Below are 19,558 nucleotides of genomic sequence, written 5' to 3'. Positions count from 1 at the left end.
AGGTTGAATCGGGTGAAATGCCTTTAAATCTCCTGAAGACGTGAACTGTTAGAAGTTAGATAAAAAAATGTTTGTTAAAATTGAAATCTTTTGGGATTAAACACCCTACGCAAACAGTGTTGGGAGATTACGTTCAATATTTTCAAGATCCTTGGAAAGATTTATCCTGATGGATCTAAGTGCCCAGTGTCCGGTCGTGTTGGTGCTGGTGTCTTCATTGCCAATGACAAAAGAGAAATTTCTATACGATTAGCTGATCACTTGTCAGTATTTTCTGCTGACCTTGCTGCAATCATTGAAGCATTGCGTTGTTCGATTGTAAGACCTGTGTCAGTGGTCATTTTCAGTGATTCTGTCAGTGCTTTACAAGCAAACTTTCGGGCAGGTTCCTCCTCAGCTTGATCAATATTATACTCGACATTTTTAACAAATTAATTGAAAATCTTTTAACTGTTGAATTTCCATGGATGCCTGCTCATGTTGGACTACTTGGAATGAGAAAGCTGATAAATTGGCAAAAATTGCAGTAGACTTTGATGGATCAGGACAGGATGAAACAGTATTGCCCTCTCCTGCAGAATTATGCACCGTCAGTAAGATCCATGCTCAAACGAAATGGCACCAGAGATGGAACTCATCCTTAAAAGGACGCCATCTCTCTGACATCGAGCCTTTTGTGACTACATCAAAGTTATCTCGAAATAATCGCATAGAAGAGGTTATTTTATCCAGACTTCGTCTTGGACATTGTGGTATTGGTGCATGTCTGAATATTATTGATAAAGATATTTCTCCAAATTGTACAGTGTGTAATGAGCTAGATAATGTGGATCATTATTTACTGCATTGCCAAAAATATGTAAATCAACGTAAGCGATGATGGAATCTCTTACATCTCTCAATTTGGACATCTCATGGGGTGGACTATTGTGCTCAAGGAATATCGTTCGCCATGAATGTCATTCGACTTAGCAAACCTTTATGACGGGCAAGGTGTAAATGGGCCTAATTGCCCGAAGACCTATTCAACTTTTAATAATCAATCACTCAGTCACTCAGTCTGCTTTTGATCCATATAATCAAAACATCTAAACATGTTCACCGCAGAGATAAAGGTTTTACCAAAATATCTGACTGCGTGGTGTGAAAGCTGTTCATGTATGTGAAAACGATATTACAGGATGGCCTCTGACCAGATCGAATTTAGGAAAAAAGGTCACAGGAAAAAAGTCACAATACAATAATATGTGTTAGTTGTAAAATTGCCAAAAAACGCTATTTAACTGTTTCTTAATAAAATCAATTACTTAGTTACTGGATGGCTTCTAAAATTTTATAAAAGCACTATGACCACAATTAGCTATAATCTTTTTGTGTGATGATTGTCTGTTTATTTACCATATAAGAAGACATGAGACTTGGCTTCTGATTCTGACTGATTTTTCCATCATCGATTTAATTAAGAGCATCAAGGGCGGTTTGAAAATAGTATTTGTAGGACACATGCACAGTAACCATGCAAGTCGTAAGAACAAAATCTGGTGAAATGTACAAAAAGGTCCTGTATGTCATGAATTCAATAAAATTGGTCATTATGACCTTTTTTCCTGTGACTTTATCCTAGCAAAAATTGTGACTTTATTTTCCTGTGACTTTCTTTCCAATCACCACCAGTTCAGTCTAATGGCTTACTGTTGAATTTGGAACTGAAACTCTATGCATTTATTTTCAAACAAAACGTATTTATTGATTTTGGACATTATTTTACATTCTCTATTTAAAGTTATAGGCGACCATGCAATAGTTGCTGGAACTGTGTCAATAACGCTTGATCTACAAAGGTAAACAATCGTGCAAACGCAGCCAAGGGAAGTAAATGTGCCGTAATGGAACTCTCCTGCGGAAAGCACGTTTGTCGGGTTTCATTTATCCAGTCACAGACATGTGGAGGATGAATGGTATATCGAGCATTACTTTTGTTGCTCAATCATTCCAACATGGCTGACAAACAAGAACTCATCGACCAATTCGTTGGTGTAACTGGTATCGATGCTGACAGAGCAAGATTCCACCTTGAATCAGCTGCTTGGAATCTCGAGGTAACATGGAAACAATTTATAATTTAACTTTCAACCTGTTCTATCTCATTCCTTTTTTTGTACCCACACAACTACAAATCTTGGCACATGGAAACCCCGAACAGATCAAGAGTAAAGAATATTTACAGAACCGTAACCTAAATTCGTGGATAACCTTGATTCGTGGATCGCGGAAATTATCATGCCAGCTCGAAAATTAAGTCACGACTGACGTCCCAAAGCAGTACTTTTGATGTACATACAATGCCACGCCTCGCTGACAAAAACGTTCCGAATCTCTGCATTACACGCAAGATCACTAAATATAATTGTCCAACATTGAGAAAAATACCCCCAGATCACTAATACCACCATTACCAAATTTTATTTTACAAAATGTCAAGTAAAAAAGATACAGTTAGCTCCAACCTTCTCACTTCTCGTTGTCTGCTTTCCTTGGTGTCAATACTTACTGCAGTGGGATGTCGTACATAGTGGTATATAGTAACCGACTACGTAATCCACGAAACAAGGTGACGTCACCTTTTGTGGGCACACGAATGGGTAATGATTGCAAATGGCATCCGTAAACAAACGTTTCATTCACAAGTGGAATATTCGGCATTTTCAATTTGCTGAATCAATGATTAAAATAATCAGTGCGTATACAAAATGAAATCATGCATTTAAAGTGAATTTCGCCGCACTTCCCTTATATCCACGAATCATGGTTAAGCGAGTGTAACTCCCGTCCATTATACTCCATATCAAACTTAAAGTAGCAGAAATACAATTTCAGTTTACCAGTGGCAGCTTATTGCGCCAAATTAGTCAGGCTGTGTCTTTCTCTTCATGTTTTACATACCTTGTCGATCCTAGGAATACTTGTGTTATGAGTGAGAGAGTGTGTCTGGTTTTACGCCGCTTTTAGCAATATTCCAACACTTTAATCACTAGGCTACCCAACCGCCCTACCTGTGTTATGAAAAGGGTAGGTACCCCCAGCTGTAGACTTCTTCCTTTGATTCCGTTGCCAATCAGCCATCCCTATACTCCTTTAGGGTTAGGTTATGGTGTGGGGTGTAGCTATCTCATGTAGAGATGGTAATCCAATGCAATTTCAGTGAAATCTGTAATCTCTTTTATGAAGTTTCTAGTTGCACAGAGAAAATAGCTACTGCAAATGTGCATACAAGTAAACAGTAAACATGCATAAAGTGTAGTGTGGATTCTGAATGTTACTCTTTACTGGGTACATTCCTGAATCAACTCATCAAATAGCTTGTGTGTATTTCCCTTCACTTATGTTGACAAAAACACCTGAATTCGTATATTCGTTTTGCAGCTTGCAATGGCAAGTTTCTATGAAGATGGAGATGCTGAGCCTCAGGTTGTGGAGGTTGATGATGATGAAGACATACAAGAGATATCAGCTCCTCCAAGTGGTGATGGTGGTAGTGGCAGTGGCAGATCACAGAGTGCAGGACAGTCTGGAGGTGGATCAAGGTGAACCTAGTAGCTAGTGCCATTGAGCTTGTATTGAGATGCAGATCTGTATAGTGTAGAGGATAAGCATCATGGCAGGTGAGAGAGAGAGAGAGATTATTCAGTATTGGAGGCTGCATAGCTCACAGTACAATTACAAATGCAAATTAATTCACACATATTGAAAAATATGGATATAAATATACATTTGGTGTGGGAGCTCAACTACAAACATACATGTTTCTTTTCAAGTAAATGGCTAAGCCTTTGATTATGTTTACATTTGTGCAAGACATGAGTTGAACAAACTTTTGCTGTGTTGGATAATGATGGTTAAAGAAGGCTTTTGAGAAAAAGTAGTGGTCACTATAAAACAGTGGAAGTAGATTAAAGTATTTTAGTCTTCTGGCTGATGGTCAAATGTTAACTCTAGTTGTAAATGGTTATTCTGAATACGCAGTGACAATATTTCAGACTAACACATGGAAATAATTACAGCATTTAAAACATGACTGACACGGGTAACGGACTGAGGGGCATTGCTCGTATGTAGGATCATTAATGAAAGTGTGAATCTGAAAGTAGTGACAACTGTCATTATGTTTCAGGTTTGCTACACTTTCAAGTATGAAGGGGAAAGAGGAAGATTCTGACTCTGATGAAGGGCAGGCCTTCTATGCTGGAGGTTCAGAACGCAGGTAAGTTTACACCAACATATACACCAAAGTCTGAAATGAAGGCTACTTTGTTGTTTATGTACAAGAAAAAGGCATCTAGACATTTTGGTTTGATTTTGGTTTCATGGATTTGTCAGCACCGAAATCATCTTCATGGATTTGTCAGCACCCTAACCATCTTCATGGGTTTGTCAGCACCCTAATCATCTTCATGGATTTGTCAGCAACCTAATCATCTTCATGGATTTGTCAGCACCCTAACCATCTTCATGGATTTGTCTGCACCCTAATCATCTTCATGGGTTTGTCAGCACCGAAATCATCTTCATGGATTTGTCAGCACCCTAACCATCTTCATGGATTTGTCAGCACCCTAATCATCTTCATGGGTTTGTCAGCACCCTATGGATTTGTCAGCACCCTAACCATCTTCATGGATTTGTCAGCACCCTAATCATCTTCATGGGTTGTCTGCACCCTAACCATCTTCATGGAGTTTGTCAGCACCCTAATCATCTTCATGGATTTGTCAGCACCCTAATCATCTTCATGGATTTGTCAGCACCCTAATCATCTTCATGGGTTTGTCAGCACCCTAATCATTTTCATGGGTTGTCTGCACCCTAACCATCTTCATGAGTTTGTCAGCACCCTAATCATCTTCATGGATTTGTCAGCACCCTAATCATCTTCATGGGTTGTCAGCACCCTAACCATCTTCATGAGTTTGTCAGCACCCTAATCATCTTCATGGATTTGTCAGCACCCTAATCATCTTCATGAGTTTGTCAGCACCCTAACCATCTTCATGGGTTTGTCTGCACCCTAATCATCTTCATGGGTTTGTCGCACCCCGCATCTTCATGTTGCTGGAATATTGCTATCTTCATGGCGTAAAACCAAACTCAGTCAGTCAGTCATGGGTTTGTCAGCACCATAATCATCTTCATGGGTTTGTCAGCACCCTAACCATCTTCGTGGGTTTGTCAGCACCCTAATCATCTTCATGGGTTTGTCAGCACCCTAATCATCTTCATTGATTTGTCAGCACCCTAATCATCTTCATGGGTTTGTCAGCACCCTAACCATCTTCATGGATTTGTCAGTACCCTGATCATCTTCATGGGTTGTCTGCACCCTAACCATCTTCATGGAGTTTGTCAGCACCCTAACCATCTTCATGGGTTTGTCTGCACCCTAATCATCTTCATGGGTTTGTCGTCCCCCGCCGTGATGTTGCTGGAATATTGCTAAAAGCGGCGTAAAACCAAACTCAGTCAGTCAGTCATGGGTTTGTCAGCACCCTAATCATCTTCATGGATTTGTTAGCACCCTAATCATCTTCTTGTGTACCCTAACCATCTTCATGAGTTTGTCAGCACCCTAACCATCTTCATGGGTTTGTCTGCACCCTAATCATCTTCATGGGTTTGTCGTCCCCCGCCGTGATGTTGCTGGAATATTGCTAAAAGCGGCGTAAAACCAAACTCAGTCAGTCAGTCATGGGTTTGTCAGCACCCTAATCATCTTCATTGATTTGTCAGCACCCTAATCATCTTCATGGGTTTGTCAGCACCCTAACCATCTTCATGGATTTGTCAGTACCCTGATCATCTTCATGGGTTGTCTGCACCCTAACCATCTTCATGAGTTTGTCAGCACCCTAACCATCTTCATGGGTTTGTCTGCACCCTAATCATCTTCATGGGTTTGTCGTCCCCCGCCGTGATGTTGCTGGAATATTGCTAAAAGCGGCGTAAAACCAAACTCAGTCAGTCAGTCATGGGTTTGTCAGCACCCTAATCATCTTCATGGGTTTGTCAGCACCCTAACCATCTTCATGGATTTGTCAGCACCCTAATCATCTTCATGGATTTGTCAGCACCCTAATCATCTTCATAGGTTTGTCAGCGCCCTAATCATCTTCATGGGTTTGTCAGCACCCTAACCATCTTCATGGGTTTGTCAGCACCCTGATCATCTTCATGGATTTGTCAGCACCCTAATCATCTTCATGGATTTGTCAGCACCCTAACCATCTTCATGGATTTGTCAGCACCCTAATCATCTTCATGGGTTTGTCAGCACCGAAATCATCTTCATGGATTTGTCAGCACCCTAACCATCTTCATTGATTTGTCTGCACCCTAATCATCTTCATGGGTTTGTCAGCACCGAAATCATCTTCATGGATTTGTCAGCACCCTAACCATCTTCATGGATTTGTCAGCACCCTAATCATCTTCATGGGTTGTCTGCACCCTAACCATCTTCATGAGTTTGTCAGCACCCTAATCATCTTCATGGATTTGTCAGCACCCTAATCATCTTCATGGGTTTGTCAGCACCCTAATCATCTTCATGGGTTTGTCAGCACCCTAATCATTTTCATGGGTTGTCTGCACCCTAACCATCTTCATGAGTTTGTCAGCACCCTAATCATCTTCATGGATTTGTCAGCACCCTAATCATCTTCATGGGTTGTCAGCACCCTAACCATCTTCATGAGTTTGTCAGCACCCTAATCATCTTCATGGATTTGTCAGCACCCTAGTCATCTTCATGAGTTTGTCAGCACCCTAACCATCTTCATGGGTTTGTCTGCACCCTAATCATCTTCATGGGTTTGTCGTCCCCCGCCGTGATGTTGCTGGAATATTGCTAAAAGCGGCGTAAAACCAAACTCAGTCAGTCAGTCATGGGTTTGTCAGCACCCTAATCATCTTCATGGGTTTGTCAGCACCCTAACCATCTTCGTGGGTTTGTCAGCACCCTAATCATCTTCATGGGTTTGTCAGCACCCTAATCATCTTCATTGATTTGTCAGCACCCTAATCATCTTCATGGGTTTGTCAGCACCCTAACCATCTTCATGGATTTGTCAGTACCCTGATCATCTTCATGGGTTGTCTGCACCCTAACCATCTTCATGAGTTTGTCAGCACCCTAACCATCTTCATGGGTTTGTCTGCACCCTAATCATCTTCATGGGTTTGTCGTCCCCCGCCGTGATGTTGCTGGAATATTGCTAAAAGCGGCGTAAAACCAAACTCAGTCAGTCAGTCATGGGTTTGTCAGCACCCTAATCATCTTCATGGATTTGTTAGCACCCTAATCATCTTCTTGTGTACCCTAACCATCTTCATGAGTTTGTCAGCACCCTAACCATCTTCATGGGTTTGTCTGCACCTAATCATCTTCATGGGTTTGTCAGTCCCCTAATCATGTTGCTGGAATATTGCTAAAGCGTAAAACCAAACCATCAGTCAAGGTCAGTCAGCACCCCAATCATCTTCATGGGTTTGTCAGCACCCTAATCATCTTCATTGATTTGTCAGCACCCTAATCATCTTCATGGGTTTGTCAGCACCCTAATCATCTTCATGGATTTGTCAGTACCCTGATCATCTTCTGGGGGTTGTCTGCACCTAACCATCTTCATGAGTTTGTCAGCACCTCTAATCATCTTCATGGGTTTGTCTGCACCCTAATCATCTTCATGGGTTTTGTCGCCCCCGCCAGGATGTTGCTGGAATATTGATAAAAGCGCGTTTGTCACCAAACTCAGTCAGTCAGTCATGAGTTTGTCAGCACCCTAATCATCTTCATGGGTTTGTCAGCACCCTAACCATCTTCATGGATTTGTCAGCACCCTAATCATCTTCATGGATTTGTCAGCACCCTAATCATCTTCATAGGTTTGTCAGCGCCCTAATCATCTTCATGGGTTTGTCAGCACCCTAACCATCTTCATGGGTTTGTCAGCACCCTGATCATCTTCATGGGTTTGTCAGCACCCTGATCATCTTCATGGGTTTGTCAGCACCCTGATCATCTTCATGGGTTTGTCAGCACCCTAATCATCTTCATGGGTTTGTCAGCATGGGTTTGTCCAGAAAGGTGTATGTTAACTACCTGCATCAAACTGACAAGAGTTGGTTTTCTCCCTTTTTATCTGATGTGAGTGAAGTGCTGGATGACTTTCTCCATCACCGTCCACCTTCAGTGAGGGGCATCAGAGATTCCAAACAGATAAGATTATGTCTTCGATGTCTGACAATGAGCAGTGATGTACATGGAGAAATAAATTTGTGTGTTCTGAATTCTCTCAGAAAATTTAATTTTGGTTGTTCCTATACAATAGCTGTACCAGGTTGACCAGACTGACCGCCATGATATCTACAGACTCGTAACATGTGTGAAGTCTTGCTTGGTCTTAACAGTGCCCATGCATGGATGGTTTGCACAAACAGGGACTTCCTTGTTTCAAGTAGAACTGGGTGATTGTGGGATGAAATTCAGAAATGGATGGTTTAAACTTTGATTGTATGTATTATCAGTTTTACAATTTAATTAATGTAATGGTTAAGCCATACGTGTTTGTCAGTGCTAGTGAAATGAACAGCATCAGTTAACTATCATTTACTGTTATGTTTCAGTGGACAGCAAGTCCTGGGCCCACCAAAGAAAAAACCTGAACCTGACGAAGTGGTGGATACACTTTTCAAGTCTGCAAAAGAGTTAGTTTTGAGAAAAGAAACACTCAGTACACCCATATCTTCAGTGAATATTTCTTTGTGAAAGACTGTAGCGTGACAGTGTAACACATTTTAAACTCGTAGTATTGATATATTGCCTTTTCACCAAACAAGCTTATTGATGTATTGTCAAAATTGGATAAGTTTTGTAGCATCTATGAGTCCTTATGGCAAGGCATAAAGCCAATTGTTGTGCATCATGATACAAGACTTTCACTGAATTTGAATAGGTTTTAGCTCATCTGAGGTAAAAGCCCTGAGTTAACACATGTCTGCAGTATATGATATTCTCCTGTTAGTGGCTTTCCTTCCCCAGACTCAGTTGTCTACAGTATTGTTGACCACTGCACAAAACAGCATACAAACGAAATAGGAGCTGAGTCAAGTCAGTCAACAACTGTATTCTGTTCAGAGGATGCATGTAGACCATGTGTGTATGGGCTGTTTCATTTGTTTTATAGACACGGTGCTGAAGTTGTTGATACAAGTGAAAACAAGCGGAAAAAGGCAGGTCCATCATTCAGGGGTACAGGATACAGACTTGGGGACACAGAAGGGAGCTCGGACATGGTACCAGGTGCAAAACTGAAGGAATCAAGACAGGTATTACTCTGTCAACCAAACAGAGGGGCTGAGTACAAGGCAGCAGATATGAGAGTTGTCAGATTTGAGGGCTCGAGTCAGATATAATTGTCAAGTCAGGGATGTCTGATGTATGTGTCTTGTCAGATATAATTGTCAAGTCAGGGATGTCTGATGTATATGTCTTGTCAGATATGATTGTCAAGTCAGGGGTGTCTGATGTATGTGTCTTGTCAGATATGATTGTCAAGTCAGGGATGTCAGATATGTGTCTTGTCAGATATGTCAAGTCAGGGCTGTCTGATGTATGTGTCTTGTCAGATATGATTGTCAAGTCAGGGCTGTCATGTATGTGTATTGTCAAGATGTATGTGTCAAGTTGTCAGGGGATGTCTGATGATATTGTCAGATATGATTGTCAAGTCAGGGATGTCTGATGTATGTGTCTTGTCAGATATGATTGTCAAGTCAGGGCTGTCTGATGTATGTGTCTTGTCAGATATAATTGTCAAGTCAGGGATGTCTGATGTATGTGTCTTGTCAGATATGATTGTCAAGTCAGGGCTGTCTGATGTATATGTCTTGTCAGATATGATTGTCAAGTCAGGGATGTCTGATGTATGTGTCTTGTCACACATAGCTTGTAACCAACTCTATCCACCTGTCCATTTACCTCTGACTATCTTTTCGCTTTATTCTCAGCCCACCTCTCTACCAAGCTGGCTACCTAACCACTCTATCTGCCCTCCATAGACATTTTTACATTACTCACCTCTCTTCCCATCACTGCAGCTACCAGTCTACCTGCACATTGTCTCTCTGCACGTTGCCCCACAAGCGATGTCACTCCGCACTTTCAGACTAGAACAAACATTCTCGCATTCAGCAGGCATTCTTCTTTCATGCCTCCTACCTCCACTTCCCTCCATACCTCTGTACCTACCAATCTCTACCTAACACGCTACTCACCTCTCTATTGCCACCTCTCCACCTCACTCTTTTCACTCCTCTCTTACCTAACTCTCTACCCACACCTCCTCATACCTCTTTTCATAACTCTCCACCAGCCTCTCTACTGACATCTCTACCAACCTATTCACCCACCTCATTACCTACCTCTCCACCTAACTCTTTACCTACCTGCCTACCTACTTCTCTACCCACCTGTCTACCTCTCTACCACCCTCAACCTCTCTTCCACCCTATTACTTACCTGTCTACCTACCTCTCTACCCACCTCTCAGTCTATCTCTACCTGTGAAGGTCCGGGTTTGAATGAACCTTCAGTAACCCATGCTTGTCGTAAGAGGCGACTAACATGATTGGGTGGTCAGGCTCGCTGATTTAGTTGACACATGTCATCGGTTCCCAATTTTTGCACAGATCGATGTTCATGCTGTTGATCACTGGATTGTCTGGTCCACACTCGATTATTTACAGACCGCCGCCATATGGCTGGAATATTGCTGAGTGTGGCGTACAACTAAACTCACTCACTCACTCAGTCTATCTCTGTACCTAACATGCCTCTCCACCTCTTCTCCACCCACCTCTCTACCTCACTCTTTAATAGTCTACCTACCTTTCTAACGTCTCTGCCCGTCTCTGCCCATCTCTCTACCTAACTCTTTACCAGTCAACCTACTTGTCTAATCACTTCTCCACTTACTCTCACTATTTTTGAAAGACATTGTGAAATTTTCTCAACATGCTTTATGCCATGCCTTATGCCACTCGAGAAATACACCACTGCATTGTTTTTTCAGGTTGATATGGTACTGAAGCTGTGGAAAAATGGATTTAGTATGGATGATGGTCCATGGAGAGATTACAACGACCCTGCAAATAAAGAGTTCTTAGATTCAATAGGAAAAGGGTACTTCTCTTTCAAACATAACATTTAAATCTCTATGTTTGAAAGTACAAATATGACTTAATATACCTGATGGCGCAGCATGCGTTTTGTAATTGAAACTTTTGCTTTTTGAGCCAGATCTTCCTCTGTGACTGGTAGAATAATATTCATTACATGAGTGTGCAGCTTGTGGTTAATTTTTATCTCAGATCATGTAGCATGTTTTGTTGGTGATCTTTTAGCTATTCAGGAAGTATAATGTTGGCAGTAGGTTTTATTGTTTCAGATTCTATACACAAAGATAGCTGTGATCATGTTGGTAATTGATGTCTTTATAAACTTGTATTCTTTCACTCACATGTCATAGTATCTGATTTGTGATGGTGGGGGATGACTTCTTGTGTTTAGCGAGGTTCCAAGAGAACTCGTACGACTGGCAAAGGGTGGAGAAGTCAATCTCAACATGGAAGATCACCGTAATGAAGAGTACGTCAAGCCTAAAATACCTGTCAAGGCTTTCACTGGAGCAGGGCGTATGCTGGGCAGGTACATGCCAACTTTACAGTTTAGATAACACAAACTATTGTTGACAAGTCTTGTCACATCTGATACAATACATGACACCATCTGTTACCTACACACACATGACACCATCTGTTACCCACACATCCATGACACCATCTGTTACCCACACATACATGACATCATCTGTTACCTACACACACATGACACCAACTGTTACCCACACATCCATGACACCATCTGTTACCCACACATACATGACATCATCTGTTACCCACACATACATGACACCAACTGTTACCCACACATCCATGACACCACCTGTAACCCACACATCACTGACACCATCTGTTACCTACACATCTATGACACCATCTGTTACCTACACATCCATGACGCCATCTGTAACCCACACATCACTGACACCATATGTTACCCACACATCCATGACATCATCTGTTACTTACACATCCATGACACCATCTGTTCACTACACATCCATGACACCATCTGTTACCCACACATCCATGACATCTGTTACCTTCACATCCATGACACCATCTGTTCACTACACATCCATGACACCATCTGTTACCCACACATCCATGACACCATCTGTTACCCACACATCAATGACACCACCTGTTCCCAACACATACATGACACCACCTCTTACCCACACATCACTGACACCATCTGTTACCTACACTTCTATGACACCATCTGTTACCTACACATCCATGACGCCATCTGTAACTCCACATGACACCATCACTGACACCATATGTTACCCACACATCCATGACATCATCTGTTACCTACACCTCCATGACACCATCTGTTACCTACACATCCATGACACCATCTGTTACCCACACATCCATGACATCATCTGTTACCTTACACATCCATGACACCATCTGTTACTACACATCCATGACACCATCTGTTACCCACACATCCATGACACCATCTGTTACCCACACATCCATGACACCACCTGTTACCCACACATACATGACACCATCTCTTACCCACACATCCATGACACCATCTCTTACCCACACATCCATGACACCATCTGTTACCCACACATCCATGACACCATCTGTTACCCACACATCCATGACACCATCTCTAACCCACACATCCATGACACCATCTGTTACCCACACATCCATGACACCATCTGTTACCCACACATCCATGACACCATCTCTAACCCACACATCCATGACACCATCTGTTACCCACACATCCATGACACCATCTGTTACCCACACATCCATGACACCATCTCTAACCCACACATCCATGACACCATCATGACACACATCTCTTACCCACACACATCCATGACACTATCTGTTACTCCATGACATCCATGACACCATCCATGTTACCCACACATCCATGATCTGTTACACCATCTGTTACCCACACATCCATGACATCCATCTGTTACCCACACATCTGACATGACACCATCTCTGTTACCCCACACATCCATGACACCATCTGTTACCCACACATCCATGACACCACATCATCACTATGTTACCCATACATCCATGATGATGTTACCCACACATCATGACACCATCTACCCACACATCCATGACACCATCTGTTACCCACACATCCATGACACACATCACTGACACCATCTGTTACCATCTGTTACCTACACATCCATGACACCATCTGTTACTCCATCTGTTACCCACACATCCATGACACACATCATCTGTTACCCACACATCCATGACACCATCTGTTACCCACACACATCCATGACACCATCTGTTACCTACACATCCATGACACCATCTGTTACCCACATCCATCCATGACACTATCTCAATTCACTAAGTTACCACACATCCATGACACCATCTGTTACCCACACATCCATGACATCACTGTTACCCACACATCCATGACACCACACCACATCCATGACACCATCTGTTACCCACACATCCATGACACATCCATGACATCCATGATACACCATCTGTAACCCACACATCACTGACACCACCTGTTCACCCACTGTTACCTACACATCCATGACACCATCTGTTACCCACATATCACTGACACCACCTGTTACCCACACATCCATGACACCACCTGTTACCCACACATCCATGACACCATCTGTTACCCACACATCCATGACACCACCTGTAACTTACACATCCATGACACCATCTGTTACCCACACATCCATGACACCACCTGTTACCTACACATCCATGACACCACCTGTTACCCACACATCACTGACACCACCTGTTACCCACACATACATGACACCATCTGTTACCCACACATCCATGACACCACCTGTAACTTACACATCCATGACACCATCTGTTACCCACACATCCATGACACCACCTGTAACCTACACATCCATGACACCATCTGTTACCCACACATCCATGACACCACCTGTTACCTACACATCCATGACACCACCTGTTACCCACACATCACTGACACCACCTGTTACCCACACATCCATGACACCACCTGTTACCTACACATCCATGACGCCATCTGTAACCCACACATCACTGACACCACCTGTTACCCACACATCCATGACACCACCTGTTACCCATACACATCCATGACTGACACCATCTGTAACCCACACATCACTGACACCACCTGTTACCTACACATCCATGACGCCATCTGTAACCCACACATCACTGACACCACCTGTTACCCACACATCCATGACACCACCTGTAACTTACACATCCATGACACCACCTGTAACCCACACATCCATGACACCACCTGTTACCCACACATACGTGACACCACCTGTAACTTACACATCCATGACACCACCTGTTACCCACACATCCATGACACCATCTGTTACCCACACATCCATGACACATCTGTTACCAACACATCCATGACACCACCTGTTACCCACACATCCATGACACCACCTGTTACCCACACATCCATGACAGGACCACCTCCGTGGTGTAGTAGTTAGGTTGTCCGCCCGGAGAGCGGAAGGTTGCAGGTTTGATGCCCGGCTGTGTCATACCAAAAGACAGTAAAATATGGTACTTGTTGGACCCTGCCTGGCACTAGGCATTAATGGGTACAATTAGAACTGGTCGGCTCGGAGTCAGTATAATGTGTCTGAGTGGGTATTCATACTTAACTGCGGCATGGTATCTCAGTGAGCTAGCACCATAAAACCAGCTTAAGTCTGGGCTAGTACAAGCAGCCACACATATACACGTCATATGAGCAAAATATTGTCAAGTACGACGTTAAACCCCATTTAACCTTACCTCACATACATGACACCATCTGTTATCTACACATATACCTATCTTGTTACTTACACATACATCTGTTACCCTCTTATACACCCATCATGTTGTATCATGTCACACGTTTCAGCCCGGCCCCCAACCTGGTTTCGAGTCCACCTGAAGCTGCAGGAGCGAAGCGCAGTCAATGACAACACAGCGCAGCAGGCAGCCGTTGCTGTAGACGCATCTAAACCCACAACCAGCATACAGATCCGACTGGCAGATGGATCAAGGTATGTCACAATCTTGACGACAATGTAAAATGTTGAAAATGGACCATTTTGACCACCATGTCAATGTTGGGCACCCTGGCAGTGTTGACCACCCTGGCAATGTTGGCCACCCTGGCAATGTTGGCCACCCTGACAGTGTTGGCCACCCTGGCAATGTTGACCACCTTGGCAGTGTTGGCCACCCTGGCAATGTTGGAACCCTGGCAGTGTTGGCCACCCTGGCAGTGTTGACCAGGTGAACCATGTTGACCACTTGGACCATGTTGGTGTTGACAGAGGGTAACTGACCACACAGACGATGTTGACCATTTGGTATCTTGTGGGAAGAAATGCACATGAAGAAAGTATTAACCTCTTGGGAGAGCTGCTTACTGAAATCTTAACTTCCTGCAATTTAACAAGACAAGAGCTACTAAGTGGGGGTGTAGCAACACATCCTTCAACAATGATCACTTTATCTACTTGTTTCATTCATTGTTAAGTTAACATGTTTCCAGTTGAAAGTTAGTTTTGTTTGTGTTTCAACTTTCAGGATATTTTGAACACTTAAAACCCGAAGGATTTTAGGATGATATTGCTATGTGACAAATTTGATGTTTCCACTTTTTCCTGTTTTCCACTTACCATTTGCCATATCAGAAGGGTAAGGTTGGCTGTAACTGATGTAACTCTGGTATCTTACACTGCTCACCCGTGAAGGTCCGGTTAGAATTGATCTTCAGTAGCCCACGCTTGTCGTAACAGGCGACTAACGGGATCGGGTGGTCAGGCTCGCTGACTTGGTTGGCACATGTCATCGGTTCCCAATTGCGCAGATCGATGTTCATGCTGTTGATCACTGGATTGTCTGGTCCAGACTTGATTATTTACAGACTGCCACCATATAGCTGTAATATTGCTGAGTGCGGCGTAAAACTAAACTAACTCACTCACTCTTACACTGCTCAGCTTTGTGTTGCATGTTACCATTTTCGTGTGAAGTCTTACATTAATATATTTGTTACCTCTCTTTTTTCAGACTGGTTGCCAAGTTTAATCACAGTCACAGGATCAGTGATATTAGGAATTACATTATATCGTATCCTTTCAACCTCAGGTTTAACCAGTTAGTTCTGTGAACACATACAGATTAGGGACCGTTCATGATTTTTATGGAGAAGCATGTACAATGTGAATGACCCCCCTAACATTTATGTACAAAATAAGTGACACCCCCCCTGCATGTCGTACAAAATCAATGACACACCCTTCCCCTACCCATAATTTCTAAGCATTATTTTAAACATATTTTTATGTACAAAATTGCTGACCCCTAGTACATGTGTACAAAATTGCTGACCCCCAGCTTCCCAGAACAAAATGGGTGACCCCCCCTTAAAATCATCATCACCCCCCTTAGCCATAAATTATGAACGGTCCCTTAGTATCCCAGTTCCTAGATTCACTCCATACTTGCATTTTAGATTTTGTATAAAACTTGACATCCATGACTTGTGCAATTCCATATGACTTCCAGCTCATTAAATTTTAGCTCTTGAAATGATTTTTTAACTTGCCCTGTGAGTGTTTTGGGTCTGGAAGTCCGTCCTGTGACTTCTGCTCTACTTACTATCACCAAGGGAGATAATAGGTCGCCTTGCACAGTGCTGAATAATCCTGGTATTGTCAAGTAACAGAGCCTCAGGATCATAAACTTTGGCTGTGCATAATGCAGTTGATGAATAACAAGGAAACAGTAAACAGCTAGCGTTTTGAAACAAAATAATAAGATCCACACGTCATATTTTCAATGTCTGGAAATATCCGTGTTTGCCGCTTTGAACCCTTCGAAGTATGTAATGGCTGGCACAGGTGTGTCAGTCAGTCAGGTGAGCTATGATGTATTATGGCCATCAGTTTGTAAGTTGTTTGTTGTTGTGTCCTTGACTTGTGTCAGGTCCCATCCACAGTATGCTGGGTTGAACTTTGTGCTGATGACAACCTTCCCTAACAAAGAACTGACAGAAGAATCCCTGACACTAGAGGAAGCTAAACTTTTGAATGCCGTGATTGTCCAGCGACAAAAGTGACCAGCCTGAACATGGTCACTCACAAGGACAGAGAGCAAATCACTGGGGGGCCTAGCATCAGCTTGTGATTTCCATTTGCGTTGAACGACTTTGTGCTGAAATATGACAGTGGTTACTTTTCTGAATATATTAGGATGAGATGATAGGAGTACCAAGACAAGTAAACTCCAAGCAGTTTCAGTTCTTAAGTGTTTAATGCAACACTGTCTCCAGGCATATATTCCCCCTTTTGTCATTGTGAATGAATAACTATGTTGATTAATGTCTTGAATGAAGCCTACCACAAGGGTAGTTACTCTGGATCACTGGATCAATCACTGGATTGTCTGGTCCATACTTGATTATTTACAGGCCGCTATTATAGAGCTGGAATATTGCTGAGTGCAGCATTAAACAATAAACCAACAACACAGTTGTAAGGAGTGGGGCAATCATTTCCGATGGTGGTTGTTTTGTGGGGGCTGTTGTGTTGCCTGTTGTAAGGAGTGGTTTTTAAGTCCTACTTTTGGTGACTGGTGTGTGGTGCTGCATTCAAGGACCCAGCAATGCCAAAATCACGTGCTACACACAAGGAAAGAGATGCTATTCCCTCACACACTCACAGCAGTACAGTGGGATATACCTATTCTTTGCAGAAGGGGATTTTTGTACTTGTATAAATACTTGTGCGATGAAATTTGACCCTGGCTTAAATCTACACTATAGATACTCACCTGGTCTTGGTGAGTTGATGTGGATTCAGCGAAGAGAGACACTTCTATGTTGCACACAAGAAACACTGTACCACTTGTTGTAAAGTGCAGTTGGTAAAATGAATAAATTTGTGGTTTAACAACAAGCGTTGTTTTGTATGGGGAAGTGTTCATGTGATATTTTGGGAGGTTTCTACAGGAACATCCTACTTGGGTGTCATGACTTTGGTTGTTTGCTGAATTAATAAAAGATAGGCATGAGATAAGGGTTACAAGAGTTTTTTTTACGTATGTGAGAAAGGACTACATTTCATATACATGAAACAGCTTAATGTATAAGGGACCGTTCATAATTTATGGCTAGGGGGGGGTCATGATGATTTTTATGGAGAAGCATGTACAATGTGAATGATCCCCCTAAAATTTATGTACAAAATCAGTGACACCCCCTGCATGTCATGTACAAAATCAATGAACCCCCTTCCCCTTCCTATAATTTCTAAGCATAATTTTAAACATACTTTTATGTACAAAATTGCTGACCCCCTAGTTCGTGTGTACAAAATTGCTGACCCCCCATGCTCCCCAGAACAAAATGGGTGACCCCCTTAAAATCATATCAGACACACACCACCCCCACGCCATGAATTATGAACGGTCCCTAAGCAAATAACTAAAATGTAGTGACTGACTGAAATACTGTTTGTTCAGTCGTTACACAAAGGGTGTTCAAGAAGTCCTACAACTGTAATAGTACATGTCTCATATGCATGTGGTAGTCTTATGTTGGTTCTGTGCTGACAAGAACAGTTGTATTTCACATGACATGCTAGAAATAGTTCACTTATGTATGGTCTCCTTATAGTGGATTTCAGCAGTGTGGAGAAAGGGGACACTCGTAAACATTGTCTTTAGCAGGGAAGGGACTCCTGAGAACAAAACACAAGACTGAAAAGTGAAATTTCATGATCGTATATAAAGTTTTACTGTGGTCGAGAGGCTCTCTTCATGATGATTCCTGAAATCCCGCGGAAAAGAAGATTATGAATGTGGATTTTGAGGTTGCAGTGAACTAACATGTTGGTATGTATAGGGCTAGATGTTGATGAATGACATTCCAACGACTTGAACAACCAATGCATTGAATGAAGTTGAGGATTCTTACAAGTTGGATAAAAGGTAGGTATCATATTTGGTAAAGTGGGGTGAGGTGTGGGTACATTACTGTTATCCACAAATAAACACTAAGTGAGTGCAATGAAAACATCCAATACCTCTTTTTCACCAGATATATCGAAACATTGTCTCTTAGATTTCCAATCCTCAGGTGTTCTTGCTCAGAAGGGGTGGCCTAGTGGTTCACTTGTCACACCGAAGATCCAGGTTCAATTCCCCACATGGGTACAATGTGTGAAGCCGATTTCTGGTGTCTCCCGCTGTGATATTGCTGGAATATTGCTAAAAGCAG

General features: G+C 42.4%; 1 protein-coding gene across 1 annotated transcript; it reads left to right on the top strand.

The window, feature by feature from the left end:
• The first annotated feature begins 1,951 nt into the window (after window positions 1-1,951).
• LOC124261995 (NSFL1 cofactor p47-like) lies at window positions 1,952-18,233 on the top strand. Its single transcript, XM_046696377.1, is given in 11 exon segments — window positions 1,952-2,099; window positions 3,424-3,584; window positions 4,172-4,261; window positions 8,680-8,760; window positions 9,240-9,381; window positions 11,127-11,236; window positions 11,624-11,761; window positions 15,185-15,233; window positions 15,235-15,329; window positions 16,348-16,407; window positions 17,266-18,233. Coding segments are annotated over 11 exon segments (1,203 nt in total). The 5' UTR covers window positions 1,952-1,955; the 3' UTR covers window positions 17,399-18,233.
• The last annotated feature ends 1,325 nt before the right edge of the window (window positions 18,234-19,558 follow it).

This window comes from Haliotis rubra, unplaced genomic scaffold, assembly GCF_003918875.1.
Source record: "Haliotis rubra isolate DU_JTF1 unplaced genomic scaffold, ASM391887v1 Scf82, whole genome shotgun sequence".
In the NCBI taxonomy this organism is placed as follows: domain Eukaryota; kingdom Metazoa; phylum Mollusca; class Gastropoda; order Lepetellida; family Haliotidae; genus Haliotis; species Haliotis rubra.
The sequence above is the reverse complement of the archived record's forward strand: the minus strand, read 5'-3'. Positions and strand labels throughout refer to the sequence as shown.